The 18,552-nt window shown below is 37.8% G+C and overlaps 1 protein-coding gene across 9 annotated transcripts in view; it reads left to right on the top strand.

Annotated features, from left to right (window-relative positions):
* LOC132126074 (unconventional myosin-IXAa) overlaps positions 1–18,552 on the top strand; it is a 132,200-nt gene that overhangs the window by 25,057 nt on the left and 88,591 nt on the right. For all 9 annotated transcript variants that reach the window (XM_059537118.1, XM_059537153.1, XM_059537136.1 and 6 more), the window contains exon 2: positions 10,390–11,307. In XM_059537118.1, the coding sequence (XP_059393101.1) occupies positions 10,465–11,307 (843 nt within the window). In that variant the 5' untranslated portion in view covers positions 10,390–10,464. The remainder of the gene's footprint in view (positions 1–10,389; positions 11,308–18,552) is intronic.

Genomic DNA, 18,552 nt, shown 5'->3' with positions numbered 1-18,552 from the left:
TAGTGTCCGTGACATCACCTGTTGACTCCTGAAGAGCGTTTTTGAAGCTCAAAGTGTGCAGAGCGGGCCGTCGCCATCTTGGCAGCTTATCACTGTGTGACTCTCCCGAACAATCAAAAATGAGCAAAAGGTGGGAGCTGGTTGCTGAAGCCATGCGCAGCGGCAATTCACCTGTCGCTCAAATGGCCACCCCCTTAATTATTCAAAACTTTAAGGCTTAATATAATTTAAACGGATGAGTTATAAAAGAATTCACCCCCCTCACAGTTGATTGACTCCCTTTTGATGCCAGCCTCAAGCGGCCAGTCGATGAATTGCAGTTTTAGTCACTTCCTTGTTGGCTTCACGAGAGAGAGCGGGATGTTGTCGCTTGCTCTGTAAGCTCTTAACTAATTTTTTTAGTATCAAACAAGACTTTGCGAAATTCATGTTACATGATTTGACTGATTTTTACCTAGAAAGGACGACAGCACACCGCATTAAAATAAATTATCATTCATGTTTTCATAACCGCTAGCCAAATTCAAAAACGAAAATAAAATGAAATCATCTTTGAAAGCAAGGGGCCCCCTGGTGTTTCGGGGGCCCTACGCAGCTTGCGTATTGCGTTTAGGGAGGATCGGCTCTGCTTGTAGGTTCAGACAGGAACACTTGGTCCTCCATGCCTCATTAGTCCCCGTTTCAACTGCATACATTGGTGTCTATGCTCTCTGCTGGTTGGCCAGTGTTGAAATCATATGTATAGACATTCTTGCCTTCATAATCAGAGATAGCTGCTCCAGGAACTGTTTCCCTGCAGAAGATCTCAAGCAGTGTTGAGTTTTGGAAACAATGGGCCTGTTTGACTTAATTGACTCAGTGCATTGCACTTGTAGTGCCATAGATGTAGAAGTGTTGTTTGAATGGAGCTCTGCCTCCAAGTGTCCAGCAAAAGAGTCACTGAGCTGGTCGTGGAGGATGGATGGTTTAGAGTTGTCTTCGGGGTTCACCACACATTTTCAGAACAGTAGGTCATAAATACACCCACACAGAATTAAAGGGTTATTCCACCCCAAAATGAAAATTCTGTCATTAATTACGCTACGGTGATGTGGAGGACACAAATTGTTGAATGAAGTCATTATTTATGTTTTCTTTGCATGCAAAAAGTATTCTTGCAGCTTTGTAAATTACATTTGAACCCCAGATGTCACATGGATTTTAGAGATCTCCTTGGTACGTTTCTGGATGTTGATCATGTTACTTACATTGCTATCTATGGGAGGGTCAGAAAGCTCTCAGAATTAGGGATGCACCGAAATGAAAATTCTTGGCCGAAACCGAAAACTGAAAAATAGAAAACCAAGGCCGAAAACCGAAACCGAAACACCGAAAGAAATTATGCCAATTATTAGTACCATTGCATTTATTGCTATGACCGTGTACTAACTTTACTAAAATTAAGACATTGCAAATGGCATAAATTAATATTAAAGTTTCAAAGATAATTACAATTACATAAATTATTAAAAAAAATACATAATTACAAATTATGCAAATATTTATTAAGCACATTGCAACAATGCACAGTATTAAAATAAAATTCAAACTAAAAATTTATCCCACTCATGTGTATATTAAATAATAATGTACAGGCCTACTGGCCTGCAGAAAGGTTTTAAAATGAACTGTTCTCTCATAAAAACAAAGTGCATTTAGGTGAAGTGCATTTGAATTTGTTCTCTGTAGGACTAGGAAGTGCATTACTTCTCCAGTAGGCAAGACTGTTATCACTTCTGGGGATGGGGACTTCAGACAGATAACCATCTAGCTGTTGAGCAGTTGAGCTTGTCATCTGCCTGACATTTGAGAAATATTTGAGAGAGTGTATTTAAATAGGGCCAGGGCATAAATAAACATTTTTATCAAATTAAAGCAGAAATCTATCAGAAAATCTATCAGAAAAATGGCTACAATCTGATATTATGTATTTGTGTGTGTGTGTATGTTTGTGTATAATATATACATATATAATGTTACATATATAGTAGCCTAAGAACAAAATAGCCAACGTATTATTATTATTTGAGGCACTTTCTTGCAGAATTTCACTGAACATATCAGACAACGAGGGGTGCATGCCCCTCATCTGGTGCAGAGACAAGTCTTTTTTCTGCGCTCTGATCTCAGTCTCCTGCGCTTGGCGCTTCTCCGTCTCCACGCGGGTTCTCCGCATCCAGCGCGGCCTGGATCATTTCTCGTGCGCGCTGCCTTATTTCCGCATCCAAGTAATGGTCTTTATAACGCGGATCAAGCACATTCGCGATGAAGTGCAGAGGATCCGAAAAGAACTCAGTAAGACGTGTGCTAACAGACTCTATAAGACTGTACTTTTCTTTGTTTTCACTTTGTGGTCCGTCTCGATCTCTTTGTTAGGAGACGCTTTAGTGCTGCGAATAAAGGAATAAGAAGAGAGAGAATGTTCTCACTGGTGTGAAGTGAATGTCGCGGGGAGCTCGTGGTCTGCGCTATGCAGGTGCACGTGCAGGTCGCGGTTTCTGTTTGCGTCATCACAACATTTCGGCCGTGTTGTTTCGGTGATAAAAGTCTATCGGCCGAAAACCGAAAATGCTATTTTCGGCCGAAAATTTTCGGTGGCCGAATATTCGGTGCATCCCTACTCAGAATGCATCAAAAATATCTTAATTTGTGTTCGGAAGATAAACAGAGGTCTTGCAGGTTTGAAACGACAGGAGGGTGAGTAATTAATGACACAATTTTAATTTTGGGTTGGAGTAGCTCTTAAAATTTTTGTATTATCTCATGATAAAAGCTCATATTCCACCCCAATGTAAAACACACACACACACACAGACACACACACACATATATATATATATATATATGTATATTAGTCAGCAGCCTTGTTTCCAGATTTGTTTTTCCTATTCATTTTCCCATAAGGATTAATGAAAAAAAAAATCTTTGTTTAAGAGTTATAAGCTATGAATCAAACAAGTCAGCTATGAGGTGACTGAAAATTGGAAAAACAGAACAATGGTGTGTGCACACCAAAGATAAAGTGAATATTCTCATTGAGTTATTGCTGTAGATTACGTGCGGGATGTTTTCTTTGTCAATTGTGCAAAAAATTCACTGCGTAATGCAAACAACTGCAAACAGGACGTGTTAAACTGAAATGTGTTTATAAGCTCTTCGCTGATTGGCTTGTGAGACAACACATCATGTGAATTTTCCACTTTGATATTTTTCAACTTGCACAGAAGACGTGTTTGCAGGCATGTATTGCGTGTTCACGGCGACCACATCGCCCAGCACAAATTCACATCTTTGAATTGATTTTGTATGTAATCTACTAATTAATAATCAACTAATAATTAACAAAAATAATATACCATATATTATTTATATAGATAAATATAAAACTATTCATTTAATATTAATTGTGTATATAGAAGCAAAAATATTATATATTAATTTGCAAAAGATGTGTGTGTGTGTGTGTGTGTGTGTGTGTGTGTGTGTGTGTGCGTGTGTGTGTGTGCGTGTGCGTGTGTGTATAGACAAATATTTAAGTGGTTATAGAGTGTATAGTTTTGTTGTGATTTACTGTGTTTCGTTTTCTGATTGATGCATTTCTTTGCCGTAAATTTGTCTATCAACAATCTCATTTTTAAAAGTTATTATCATTATCGTGTTCCTGTAGCTCAATTGGTAGAGCAATGCAAGGTTGGGGATTCGATTCCCCGGGATCACATGATGGGTAAAAATTGATAGCCTGAATGCACTGTAAGTCGCTTTGGATAAAAGCGTCTGCTAAATGCATTAATTTAATTTAATTTAATATCGTCAATTCTCCTACATAGAAAATGGATAGTTTACTTCCAGAAACTAACTGCACTCTATTCCAATTATTTTACCCATCATGTGTTACCGGGGAATCAAACCCCCAACCTTGCGCTTGATAGCACGATGCTCTACCAATTGAGCTACAGGAACACAGAAATAGGCTTTGTTTTCTTTGAATATAATTTGCATGTGTTATAGGCGTATTTGTTTTATATTTGTTTGGGTCCCAGAAGCCTCCAGCTTTACCAGCCACACTCATCCACTGTCCATGAAAGTTACAACACTTCTCATGCATTCTCAAGGACATGCTTCAGAAAGACTTCACATGTGATAAAGGTTGGTTACAAAGTAGTGGAAATTCCTGCCAAGAGATTCACACTCTTGATCACAGGCCGGAACCCTCACTGTCCACATCAAGTTATTTTGTTCAAGAATGCCCTGCTGATACTAAAGGAAGATTATAGAACGTCTTTGCCGAGTGTGTCTGACTCAAAATGTCTGGTACGTCTACTATGTGAACCGACCTGTGTTTGTTTGGAAAAAAATCGTATCCTCTGATTTCTCGGAATTCCATAAATATGTGGTTTCTTTTTGACTAGATCAAGTTTGTGAAGTGTGAAGTTCCTGATGTCCTCAGGCTGTAGCCATTAGTTGATTGAGCTGGTATGGTAAATAAGGCACAGTGTGGACCCAGGAACAGAATCTTCCTCTAAATCTGTTGCTATCCTTTAAGTCGTGTGCTGACCATCTGCTCTGCTGTGAGGTCCCCAAATCCTCAGAGAGCTCAGCGAAGTGCACCTCTAATGCTCTCCTTATGGCTACTTATGCAATCTACAGAGTGCACTGAGTTGGACATGAGTGTTTATCTGTGCATGTTCATTTGATTCTGTGTTCTGCATAGAAATCAGAAAGTATGATGTAGGCTAGTATATGTATATTATATTTAGTGTGAATTTTTATGAAATATTTGTACATTTCTTACTGTATTTTTGTATAATTATACTTAAATTATTAATATAATATTCACTTTATATGATGACACACTGCAAACACTGCAGTATGCACACCATGTACAGTATATATTTTCTGTATGCCATAATGCAGTGCACTAATGTAGAAATTCTGTGTAATACCGTTAAGTTAATAATTATTGTCATGTTATTATCCAATAAATAGTCACTAAAAATGAAAATTCTGTACTATAATTTAAAAATAATATCACTACATTTAAATAATGTGAAAGTGGTTATCACAACATTATAATATGCAGCAGATATATTACTTTTGAGATTTTAAATAAATTATTAGTGTTAAATATAGGTATTAATACTGTCAAACTTACCACATTTCAAAAACTTCCAAAAATAAGGCTTAAAATTTGTTGACTTTATTGCATTATTTGCCAGTAGTTGACTTCAAAAATATGAAAGAAAAAAAAACAAACAAAACAAAATGCTTATTTGCTAAAGCTTGCATGCCTGTATCTCAATGCGATTCAGTTACATAGATATGAGGATCTTAATGTGGCCTATGAGTAAATTAACACAGCTGATACTTATTGTTTTAAAGAGTAATGTCTGAAGAACAAACAATGTCGAAACATGAAATGCATCTTTTTCCCATCAAAACAATTGCATACATGTCTGAGTAACAAAACTTTTTTCCAAAGTTTGTATGCCAGTAAATCAATAAATAGTAAATACATCTCAATATAATTTTAGATTTTAAATATGAAGAAACTTTTATTTTGGTATCCTTATTTTTACCTATTTTAAAAGGTCAAAAACGAAATGTCGTTTGCTTTTAACAGCTTAAAAAATTTACGTATGTCAAGTGATAGGGTTTATTTGCTTTATGATGACTGCACACTTCTTAGTAAATTAAACCTGTACTGTATTGAGGTTATGTGACAGCATTGTAGAATATTATTGTTTGCATTTTTCATGCAGTTAAAATGTTATACAGTATGTGCTGCACAGTACGCAAAAGCTATGTAAGTATTCCTAAACATAGCCAGTGTATTGGAAACCAGCTAGAGGATGATAGGATCTGTTAGTTTTGCCATAACACTCACTGCTCTCCATTTCCTTAACAGCTATTTTTCCACAAATGGTGTCCAAACATTCTACTTGAACAAGTCTTGGACTGCAGTTAAGCCCTTAAACAATCCTGATGTTTAAAAGATGTCTAAATACAAGCCCAAATTTTCATCCAACACAATTCAGTGTTCTGCTAATGTCCCTGTGTAGATTGTGTCTGTTATATCAATAACACGAACAGAGACCTCAGCGAGACCTGTCTCTGCACCTGAGAGCGCTGGCTGGAATCCAGATATCAGTCTCAGCCGCACAAGAGGGAGGCTCATTGGCTCCTGATGAGAGACGGGCACCAGCAGACAGGGGCCACATTGACCTCACAAACACACATAAATAAAGCCCTGCTCCTGAACAGGCTCCTGTATTGAAACACCGAAGGCTGTTAGTGTTTGAGTTGTTGTTTAAAAGATAGCCTGTGCCCTCAGCTGAAATAACACATCAGATTGTGCGAAGACTGAAGGTAGACTCATGATTTGTTTAGCTTCAAACAAATACAGGTCTGTGGGTGTTATTTCAGTTTTGTAACCTGCTGGATTATTTCAGTTTGCTGGGCGCTTATAGTGAAGTCAGATGTATTATGTTAAACATTGACATTTATGTACCGTTTATAGTAATTTAACAAAGCAATTACCATGTTTTTATTTTGCGTCAGTGTACACAGGGCTTCTGTAATGAATAGTTACCCTTAGAGACTATTCAGGCATTATTAAGTGGATGGTTGTGAACCGAGTTATTGTGTGTCTGCTAGAAAAGGTGGCAGCTGGTGATTCTGGCAGCCGGCTGATTTTCTGTGCTCTGTTGAGAGCAGATAGTGACCCAGTGTGTATTGAAAGACAAATCTGTCCATTCTTGATAGTTACTCTTAAACAAGTCTGGTTTAATCACTTAAAAACTGAAGTTAATCATTTAACTTTATCTTTTGGTTTGTTTGTTTTGTGAAATTATGAGTGGGATTATTAACGGAATTAGTTTACTCTTGCTAAAAGAGAATATGTCTATGGATACACAATATCTAGATATCCAGACAGAAATGTATGCTTTGCAATGTTTGCAAATTCATAGCGTGTTTGATGGATGATGAATAAAAAAAAAAAAAAAGACTGCGTGCATACTATTTAACCTATGCAAAGTTGTATTGTAATCTGTTTCTCTCTTCAGAATGCATTGTTGTTTTGAAAATTTGTAATTCAAATATTCCTGAAACACTGTTACATCTTGTTGAATGCACATTCATTCGTATAATTTGGTATTTTTTAAGAACTGGTAACTGATTAAGTAGAAAAATATGACTATATATATATAAAAATTGGTTAAATATATTGTTGGCCCTACTCAAATGCTAATAGTGGATGATACCAGTGAGGTTGCATATTTGTCATGGATCCTTACCAATGAAACTTGTTACTTGTGTCCATAAATGTATAATTCCATTAGTGAGATATTTGCTTGTGATAGATACCGCTACATTTCCCAAAAGCATTGCATTGTTGGTTCCATGCTTGTTTACAGTATACAGGAGTTGTGCAATGAAACTGAAACTTATTTTAGACTACAGTAATTTATTACTGCGTTCTTTTGCTGCTAACAGACCATCAATTTGTTTTAGGAATGACAGCTACAAGTCCTGAACAGTGGCTAGGGTGATTTTGAGCCATTCCTCTTGCAGAACAGTTGCAAGGCCACTATGTGATGCTGGTGGAGGAAAACGTTTCCCTCTAAAACACCCCAAAGGGGATCAATAATGTTCAGATCTGGTGAATGTGCAGGCCATGGGAGGTGTTCACCTTCACTTTCATCTTCATCAAAACGCTCTGTTACCAGTCTTTTTGTTTGTATTTGTGTATTATCATCCTAATACATGGCACCACCTTCAGGGTACAATGTTTGAACCATTGGGAGCACATGGTCTTCCAGAATGGTTCGATAGTTCTTGGCAGGGATGTGCCCATTTGAAATTGCTGCCCAAACAGTGCACGCAACAGTCTGGGTGGATAAGCCTCTTTGGGGCTTCTCTACACAGCCAGTGAAGGTGGACTCATTAGAGAGCAATACATGTTTCACGTTGTCCACAGGCCAAGATTTGCGCTGATGAAACTGCCATTTGCCATTGGCACAAGTAACCAAAGGTTTGGCTATGACAGCCTAACCGTGAATATTGACCCTGTGGATCTCCCAGTTGGAAACAATAGATTTGAGATGCACAATTAATTCTGCAGTTTTTGCATAAAGTCCCTTTTAGACAGCTTCCTCATGCATTGACGGTTACTAATGTTGGATGTGGTTTGCAATTCGTGCTGATATGCCCACATTACCCTGGATACCATGGCTCTCGATACACCACAAAGACTTGTCCTGGTCACAAGTGCACCAGCGAGACACGCGCCATCAATTTATCCTCCTTTGAACTCTGGTATGTCTCCCATTAGGTTGTGTAAATTAAAGTAGCTGTGCTATTGCTCTGCTAATTAAAGTTTAATACGCTGCCATTGCTGATGGAATGGAAATCAGTGAAGACTCGCATATGGTCACGAAACCTCCAACACCGAGCTGGACGATTAATCGAAGAGTAATTGAAATCGAAATTCAGAACCTCTAACCGACATAATTTAAAATATAAAACACTGTTACATCTTGTTAAATGCACATTCATTCGTATAGTTTGGTATTTTTTTAAGAACTCGTAACTAATTAAGTAGAAAAATATGACAAAAGAAGAGGAAAATTATGAATATCTCTCTATATATATATTTGGTATTTGGTATATTTGGTATTTTCAAATATTCCTGAAACACTGTTACATCTTGTTGAATGCACATTCATTCGTATAATTTGGTATTTTTTTAAGAACTGGTAACTGATTAAGTAGAAAAATATGACAAAAATAGAGGAAAATTATGAATATCTCTGATGAATATCTCTGTCCACAGGCCAAGATTTGCGCTGATGAAACTGCCATTTGCCATTGGCACAAGTAACCAAAGGTTTGGCTATGACAGCCTAACCGTGAATATTGACCCTGTGGATCTCCCAGTTGGAAACAATAGATTTGAGATGCACAATTAATTCTGCAGTTTTTGCATAAAGTCCCTTTTAGACAGCTTCCTCATGCGCTAACGGTTACTAATGTTGGATGTGGTTTGCAATTCGTGCTGATATGCCCACATTACCCTGGATACCATGGCTCTCGATACACCACAAAGACTTGTCCTGGTCACAAGTGCACCAGCGAGACACGCGCCATCAATTTATCCTCCTTTTGAACTCTGGTATATATCCCATTAGGTTGTGTGGATTAAAGTAGCTGTGCTATTGCTCTGCTAATTAAAGTTTAATACACTGCCATTGCTGATGGAATGGAAATCAGTGAAGACTCGCATATGGTCACGAAACCTCCAACACCGAGCTGGATGATTAATCGAAGAATCGAAATTCAGAACCTGTAACCGACATAAATTTGTTGGTTATTTCTTTTTTAAAATCCTATTAATATTTCCACTTAAAAAGATACTTACTGCGTGTGTAGTCGGCACTATAGGGACATGTATGACCGTTGCGCTCGTGTCTTTTGCAGAGTCTTGTACATGAGATGTGAGTTAAAAGATTGTAAAAATAAATAAATAAAATAATCATTCAATAATCGTAATCAAGGTTTTGATTTTAGGTCATGTCATCCAGCCCTAATCCAGCACTATATTTGCGAGTGTTTAAGTTTCATTGTCCAACCCCTGTTATTAGGCTTGCAATATTTTTGGGCTATGCAGAGACAAATTAATTGGGCAATATTTTGAGATCAATTGATAACTTTGCCTACTTGATTAACACAAGCAGGGTTAGTTCCAAAGTTAAGAAAAGGAAAGGACGTGACGTGACGTGTGTTCAAGTATGGTGCCCCTACTTGGAATTTGTGCTCTGCATTTAACCCATCCAAGTGCACACACACAGCATTGAGTAGTGAACAACACACACCGTGAACACACAACTGGAGCAGGGTGCCCGGGTAGCATTTGGAGGTGCAGTGCCTTGCTCAAGGGTCTTGCCTCAGTCGTGGTATTGAGGATGGAGAGAGTGCTGGATATTCACTCCCTCGACCCACAATCCCTGCTGGACCTGAGACTCGAACAGACTCCCTATCCATTAGGCCACGACTACCCTTAATGGGCAGTCGGTTGTTTAGTGTTTAGTGACAGAAATTTATTACACAATGGTAATAATGTGATAAAGGTGTGTACGTGTCTTTACTGCACTTCAATAATGTGACTAAAATAGTAATACTCCACGTCTTAATTCGATTAGGTTTACTTCGATTATGACTTTAGCCGAATTGAAGTAATCAAAAATCTGTGTTTACATGGTAGATTCTTAATAGTATTGTCTTAATCATATTAAAATCGGAGTATTGTTGTCCATGTTAACATACTGATTGTCTCTTTTCTTTCTCTGGCAGTTGTAATGTCTTGAAGCAGTACTCGGATCGTTTGAAGGATGTACAGTGAGTGCTGATGGCAACTGCTGCTCCAATATGAGTGTTCATGATGTTGGCGGGAGACGACGCTTTGAGGACTCTGAGTTCACCCTGCACATTTACCCAGGGGTCATCGCAGAGGGCAGCATCTACTGCCCCGTCACCGCCCGTAAGATCACTTCGGCTGCGGAGGTCATCGAGCAAGTCATTGAACGCCTCCAGCTAGATCGGACGAAATGCTACGTCCTGGCAGAAGTGAAGGAGTTCGGCGGGGAAGAATGGATCCTCAACCCAACCGACTGTCCTGTCCAGCGCATGATGCTTTGGCCTCGCATGGCCTTGGAGAACCGCTTCAGCAGTGAGGACTACCGTTTCCTGCTGCGAGAAAAGAACCTCGATGGCTCCATCCACTACGGCAACTTGCAGATGTGGCTGCAGGTCACAGAAGAGCGGCGGCGCATGGTGGAGCGGGGCTTCCTGCCGCAGCCCTTGCCGAAGGACTTCGATGACCTTTGTAACCTGCCGGATCTCAATGAGAAGACTCTGCTGGACAACCTTCGCAGTCGCTTCAAACAGGAGAAGATCTACACCTATGTGGGCAGTATCCTCATAGTCATCAACCCCTTTAAGTTCCTTCCTATCTACAACCCCAAATATGTTAAGATGTACGATAATCACCAGCTGGGCAAGCTGGAGCCGCACATCTATGCGGTGGCGGACGTGGCCTACCATGCTATGCTGCAGAGTAAGCAGAATCAATGCATTGTTATTTCTGGAGAGAGTGGATCAGGCAAGACTCAAAGCACCAACTTTCTGATCCACCATCTCACGGCTCTAAGTCAGAAAGGCTTTGCTAGTGGGGTTGAGCAGATCATTCTGGGTGCCGGACCAGTGCTGGAGGTAAGAGCCCATTATATAGATGTAATATTTCACAACGTTGTTGGCAATGGTTTTTTTAGACCAATGAAATTTCTTTTTTAAGTTTCTTAGGTATTAATAATCAAAAACGGGGTACAACTTTTGTTCTGGGTCAAATTGTTCCACATTTGTTTCCATGCCATTTGCCAAAAATCAACAATATTAAAAGGTTCATGGATAAAACTCTTTATTATGAAATTTAAAATATTAATATTAATAGAGTATATAAATATTATTTAACATTATTTGTACATAGTCTAAGTAGTATTTGTTGTTTATGTTGTTTCTCTGCATTTTTGTTATGTCAGGTTTTCAAACTCCAGTGAGTGTAAAATGAGCTACTCGCACTGTGCTGCAACAATATGGTAATTGAGGTCCATAAAACTAACAACCAAAAACAACTTTTGTCACTTTTGTCACATTGGTAAAACTCAATTCGATAAAAAATTTATTCAATTTTTTAGTGTTCGAAAATCTGCTGTTTTTTTTTATACCCTATTTTTTGCTGGTTTTCAAAGTGCTGATTTTTGGCATGGAAACTAATGTTTGGTTACTTTGACCCCAACACAAAAGTAATATTTAAATTTGTACAGTCTTCCAAAAACACATCTATGTGTTCAAAAAATAAACGCTTTAGCCACTTTTTGAAGCAGTTCGAAAATTTAAAGTGGGTCAGATTGACGTGAACACAACAGTAAGGTTAATACCATTTTGGCAACAAGTTATAGGTTTGAGCTTAGATCTGATCTTTAGGAAAAATTACGTTCTGTCGTAACACACTGCAACATGTTTAGACATTCTCTCTGTCAGTTGCTTGGTTTCTATTCCTGTCAGGTCATGCTTGGTATCTGTATATTAAACACATCATGTGTATATGGTTGTCTGTGATTGTGTTGCTTCATGCAGCATTTTTAGTTTCAGTGTGAACAGAAAAACTTGTCTTGGTGAGTCTTTTGAATCCTGAGGCATTACCTTTGAGGTCTGAGAGCCATTCGCTCTTCGGCCTTTGTTTGAAATACTCAACGGCACACCTTTAATAAACCAAGTTATTGTGTTTTTTACAATTGTCACATTCTTTGATTTGCTTCCAGTTTTGTTTGTTTTGTAGTCTAGATAACCTCTTTGAGTGATGATAGTTTAGAAAGGCATACACTAGGTCATGCAATACAATGTTACAGTCATAATGCAGCCAAAAGAACAGGTTTTAAAAGCTGCTCTTGTGGACTCCAGTCATGCCAGGAATTCCACATGGCTTTTGTCACCAAGATGGACATGATGCTGTTTTGATAACATTATCAACTTTACTTTGGTTAGTGCATTCTGTGTGTAGTTTACCGGTAGGGTTTTTTGTTACTGGAAGAATGATACGTTAAAAGTCGGTATCAAAATAATTTATGTGCACACATTTATTAAAGCGAACCATAAGAGGCCAAAATAAAATCAAAGCAACTGTCTCTTGTGGCCTATTGCTTTGGCATGTTGTTGCCAGCATTTTATATAAGACATAATGTGCAATAAATAAGTACATTCATTATTAATAATAATCGTTCAAAAGATAAACATCTTTTGCCAAGTAATGTAGTTCATGATTTGGCCAGACTCTGGATATGTAGCTTCACTAATGTAGTTACTATTAATGTTCCACTGATGTGTTTTATGTCTTATGAACAATATACTGCTGCTTCAACTGGGACTACAGTATATTGACAATACAGAACAGCTTTGAGTGCCTTATTGATTTTAATGAAATTGTTACTACATAAAATATTAATCACACATTCTCATTAAAACTTTTATTTTATTGCGCAATTCCTGAAGGCAGACAAAATTAAGCTTGTTAGTATAGTGCTATGAACTAAATTGGTTGTCAGATTAGTGAGATGCCTAGAAAATTGAATTTTATTTGTCTATTTCAGTCTAAAACACTTGATATAATCATACTTTTTTACTTGCTATCTGCTTGCTTAAAAAAGGCTAATGTTTAAGCATATGGGTTAATGCCCAACCATCTGGCTCAATTGAATGGCTCTTGAGTGGAGAGGATGGGCTTTAATTGTTTGCAGAGTCATTACTGATTAATGCAGAGCGTGTTGAGTGGCCGAGCACACAGACGTCTCTTCCTCTTTACTCATATGGTGGTGACCCATCTGTCACTCTTTCTAATGACAACACTGCAGGTTTATACACACACTCAGTGCCCGAAGCTCTTTAAGTGCAAGGGAGTTAAGGCTGGTGTACAAGTGTGTAGTTTTAATGTTTTAACTAGTGGTGGTTGCTAATTCATCCGAAATGAGTGATACCTAAAATCATGTGGGTTGTAGAGTATTAGGCTACTTTAAGATATCAGACTTGCACGTCGCATAGACTTACACTGAAAGTGGAGCACAAAAGACATCTGGAACCTCCAGAGCATTTATTTTATGATGGAAACTATCATGGCCAAGCACCCCTCATGTAATTCTTAATAAAATGAATTATGTTTCTGGATGTATGATCAACTGTGCATTGATTATGTTGATTAGTTTACCCAAAAATGAAAATTCTGTCATTATTTAGCCACCCTCATGTCGTTCCAAACCCACAAGACTTCCCGTACTACCTTTCTGGGCCTTGAACATAGTAGTTCTGTTGCTGTCTATGTAGGGTCAGAAAGCTCTCAGATTTCATCAAAAATATCTTCATTTGTGTTCCAAAGATGAACGAAGGTCTTACCGGTTTGGAGTAATTAATGGAGTAATTAATAACAGAATTTATTAATTTTTTTTACTTTTCTTTCAGGCACATTGATGTGATTGATGTGATGGGGTGGTGTTGGCGCAGTGGATAAGACACATGCCTTTGGCGTGAGAGACCCGGGTTCAAATCCACTGTGTGACACCAATGTGTCAATGAGCAAGACACTTAACCCCTAGTTGCTCCAGAGGCATGCAACCTCTGACATATATAGCAATTAATTGTAAGTCGCTTTGGATAAAAGCGTCAGCTAAATGAATAAATGTAAATGTAATGCAGCCTGTTCTTCGAGGCCTATGACAGAAGTTTAGAAAGGCGTTTATATATTTCGAATTATCAGTGAAGAGTTGCCTGGCAGTTGAAATGCAGGAGCTTTAATTTGTACGCCACTTTCTTCTTCTTTAGCAGGCTTTTGTTATGGGTATAATCTTCTCTAAAGCTTAACATTTCTGCTCGAGTGAGAATATCAGTTTCAAAGACTCATCTCATGCTGGCTTTCTGCCAGATCAGTAGCGTTGATAGTTGGGAGTCTGTGTTATGAGTTGGCTAATATGTAGTGAGGATTATTCATCCAACAAACCTTCTGCTGTCATTTTTAAAGAGTTGTTGACTCAGTGCTTGGCATTTGTGTGCTGCTGGTATCTTTAATCAGAAGTGTTGCGTTGTAATGCATCAGATGGTTAGTAAAGACTTCTGTTTCATGATTCAGAAATTTCAGTTGTTAACCATACAGTGGGTCTTTTTTTAGAATCAAATAATTGTGCAGAATATGTTTGAAAGTCCCTTGTGTGTTGAGAGGTTTCAGTTTTTCCTAATAGAACAAGTTTGAAAAATGTTCCATTTAATTATATTTGGTATTTGGACTTCTGGTTTAGAAGTAGTTAACTTTTTGGTCGTTGGATTTCTCTGATGTCATTTTCTACGGTCCAATTTTCGCAATATCTAAACCTTGGCACAGTCTTCAGTTCTGTTGTTTTCTTGAGTAATTCGGTGGGTTTAAAGGTATTTGTGTGATTGTGTGACGGTGTGTGAGGTAAGGGTCTCTGGGAGTTTGGCAGGCTGCTTGGGTTCGTTTCCAGGCCTAAGTGAGGATTGGTGTTTTTCAGTCCAACAGAAACATTTCAGCTAGAGCCATATAAGAGTCAGCCTGGGTCACAGCATGGCCGTTCCTCCCCAGCAGACTGTAATGAATCTTTAATACCTACTGTCATTAGTCCTAATGCACTACTGGGATTATTGAGAATCACTGCTAGCACTGGGTGGGGCAGCAGAGTTTGGGGGATTTACTGTATGTTATTATTCTTTATCCTGGCAGAGATGTTCTGGTATGTATTAAAGCCAACAGTATCTTGATCATTTCGTTTTTATGGTTTAAAAAAAGTGTTGCTGAGCTTTATAAAGATCTACAGTATGTGAATAAAAGATGAGGCAAACTAAGTCCAGTTTTTTTTTTTTTTTTTTTTTTTAATACAGTCAAATTATGTTGACGTGAAATAATCAGAAAGTATTACATTTAAATTTTACGTAGTGGAAACTCCAACCTGATCTTATGTTACAAGGTGGTGATTTTGAATGTCCACCTCTAAACCTAATCGTCATTTAGCCATTAGCAGATTGTATGAAAACCATACGAATTTGATTGTAGGAATTCATTTCTTTAACACAATCATAAACCCAAATTATGGGTAAGTGAATATTCGATATATGTATTTTAAAAAATAGGCCTAGTCTTTTATTACATAAAGGATTCACTCAAATATTGTCGGATTGCTGTTTTTATAATTTATATTTTAAATGATGTATTTGGAGAAAAAGAGACAACATCTTCTGTTCCCCTTAGAAGCACTTTATAGCTGTTTTGAGCACAAAATAAATAAGGCATAATTCGTGAATATTTATTTTATTGTGTAGATATCGCTTGGTAGCCCTCAGGTGTGTCCAGTCATGTAATGTAATGTAATAGATTTATGATAAATCATGATGTCACAATAGTAAATTTAAAACAAAATTCCTCAAAATGAAGTGAACATCAAAAGTTTAGCCTGAATCGTCTTTACTTATGTGATTTGAGGAAGGTAATGTACAATGCCACCTCTCACAAACACGGATTGATCATGTAGGGTCACTGCTTTTCTGGATCTTAAGTGGTATGAGTAAAAGGGTTAAGCCAGCTCTTCTGTACTTTATCTGTCAAATCAATTAAAATTGGTTTTAATCAGTTCTCCACTGAAATCACTGAATCCTGTTGTAAACACAGTGAAGGTGTCCTGATAAATCCTTGTCTGAAATGCTGGGCAATACATTGTCTAGTCTCACAGAGCCAGACGTCTGACTATCAGTATCAGTAAGTCTGGTTCACATCGCTGCTGCTTCTGGTCAGCCAGTCAGATTTTACTTAAGTTTTGTCATTAACAATATAATTCTGCTAGATTACGGTGTTCTGTAGTTTACCAGTATAATGAAATGTCATAAAAGCATTATTGCATGTTAGCATTTATTTCGTAGAATTTTGGTTCACCTGTTATCATGGTCAGTATGCAAGCTAACATTATTTGGACTGGACAGTTGAGGTCTTCCCTGACCAATGGTCCTTCAGAAGTGTTAGAGTAAACTTCTGAAGTGGTGAAAAGAGACTTCAACAAGTGTTGAAGAGTTTACATTCCCATTTGCTCAAATAGCAAAATGAAAAAAACAAAAAAAAAACCCATGTAGAAAGATTAAGGTAGTCAGAAAAGAGAGCGATGTCAAATTTACCATCACTCCCCCAGCAGGTACATTAGAAACATCCTTTTTACTAGTTTTTTTTTAACAACATTGTAATATAAACAAATAAAATATAAAACAAATTGCTAGAACTATAGCTAGATTTGCAGTATTTCTAACTGTGGAACATCACAGTCTGTGAAAAGGATCCATCATGCTTGCATTCCCAGGGTTCCTGCATGTCTCTCTACAGACCTTTGGTCCAGGTGTGGTTTCACTCCAACACAACAAACTGTCAGTTTCTCTCAAGTGTGGTAAATCTCATCCACTCTGTGTGGATTTGACTTACATTCTTTTTGAAAACCTTCTTTTTTTTTCTTCTTTCAAACATCATGAAGCACTTGTGCTTTTTATACAAGGAAAGAAATAATTGGAAAGACTGAACTTTTGTTAACTGGATTGCTAGTAGGTCTGACAAAGAAAATGGCAAATCATTAAGCTCATTCTTTGTTGGCATGGTTTTTTATTGTTGTAAAAGACCTGACTGACTGTTGACTTAGTTCACCTAGATGTTCAGACTATTGCTTGAATTGCATTGTTGAACGCTAGATAGTAAACACCCAGGCCATGCCAATGAATGGCTTTCTTCTCCTTACAGCTGTGCTTTATTTATACAAACCAATCAAGCTTTTTACACCATGTATTGTAGTGAGTAGTTAAGATATTGTGAATGGTGAAGAAGGCTGGTATGGGATTTAATGTTCTCTTAATATTAATTGTATTGAGTGTTGCTGTTTTTTTTTGGTTGAGTAGCACACACAACTTTTTTTATTAACTATTTGGGGAAGTCGTGGCCTAATGGTTAGAGAGTCGGACTCCCAATCGAAAGGTTGTGAGTTCGAGTCCTGGACCGGCAGGAATTGTGGGTGGGGGGAGTGCATGTACAGTTCTCTTTCCACCTTCAATACCACGACTTAGGTGCCCTTGAGCAAGGCATCGACCCCCCAACTGCTCCTCGGGCGCCGCAGCATAAAAATGGCTGCCCACTGCTCCGGGTGTGTGCTCACAGTGTGTGTGTGTGTGTTCACTGCTCTGTGTGTGTGCATTTCGGATGGGTTAAATGCAGATCAAAAATTCAGAGTATGGGTCACCATACTTGGCTGAATGTCACTTCACTTAATGTAGACTCACTTAATTTTATTGAACAATTTCTCATATTAAGCTATTTTGTAGCCACAGGAACTTGTAAATTACACGCATGCAATTTAGGACAGTCAGATCTTTTCAATGTCAATTTTCAATTTCAATGTCAAAATTAAAAATTATGATACAAATGTTTGCATTTAGTAATAGCATAAGAAGTCTGTACTGGTTTTTGTGATATTGCTAGACTAGTGATGTGTTAGTGATGGTAAAGAGTTTTAGTCAGACACAGATGTTCTTCTTTTCCATACACACATACTGTAATGCATGAGTGTTTGTAAAGGCAGCACTTGAATTATTCTTCAGCATCTCCACACAGAATAGCTGCCATTAAATGGTGCACCACCCAAAAATGACAGTTCTGTTATCATTTACTCCTCCTTACGTTCAGTGTTGGGGGTAACGCATTACAAGTAACATTATCAGGTAGAAAAGTTACGTAATCAGATTACTTTTTTCAAGTAACTAGCAAAGTAACGCATTACTTTTAAATTTACAAGAAAATATCTTAGTTACTTTTACAAAAAAATAACGCCAGTTACATTTTGTCATTTATTGACTGACAAGTCTTCTGTCCCCATCTTGGGA

This window comes from Carassius carassius, chromosome 3, assembly GCF_963082965.1.
Source record: "Carassius carassius chromosome 3, fCarCar2.1, whole genome shotgun sequence".
NCBI lineage: Eukaryota > Metazoa > Chordata > Actinopteri > Cypriniformes > Cyprinidae > Carassius > Carassius carassius.
The sequence above is the reverse complement of the archived record's forward strand: the minus strand, read 5'-3'. Positions and strand labels throughout refer to the sequence as shown.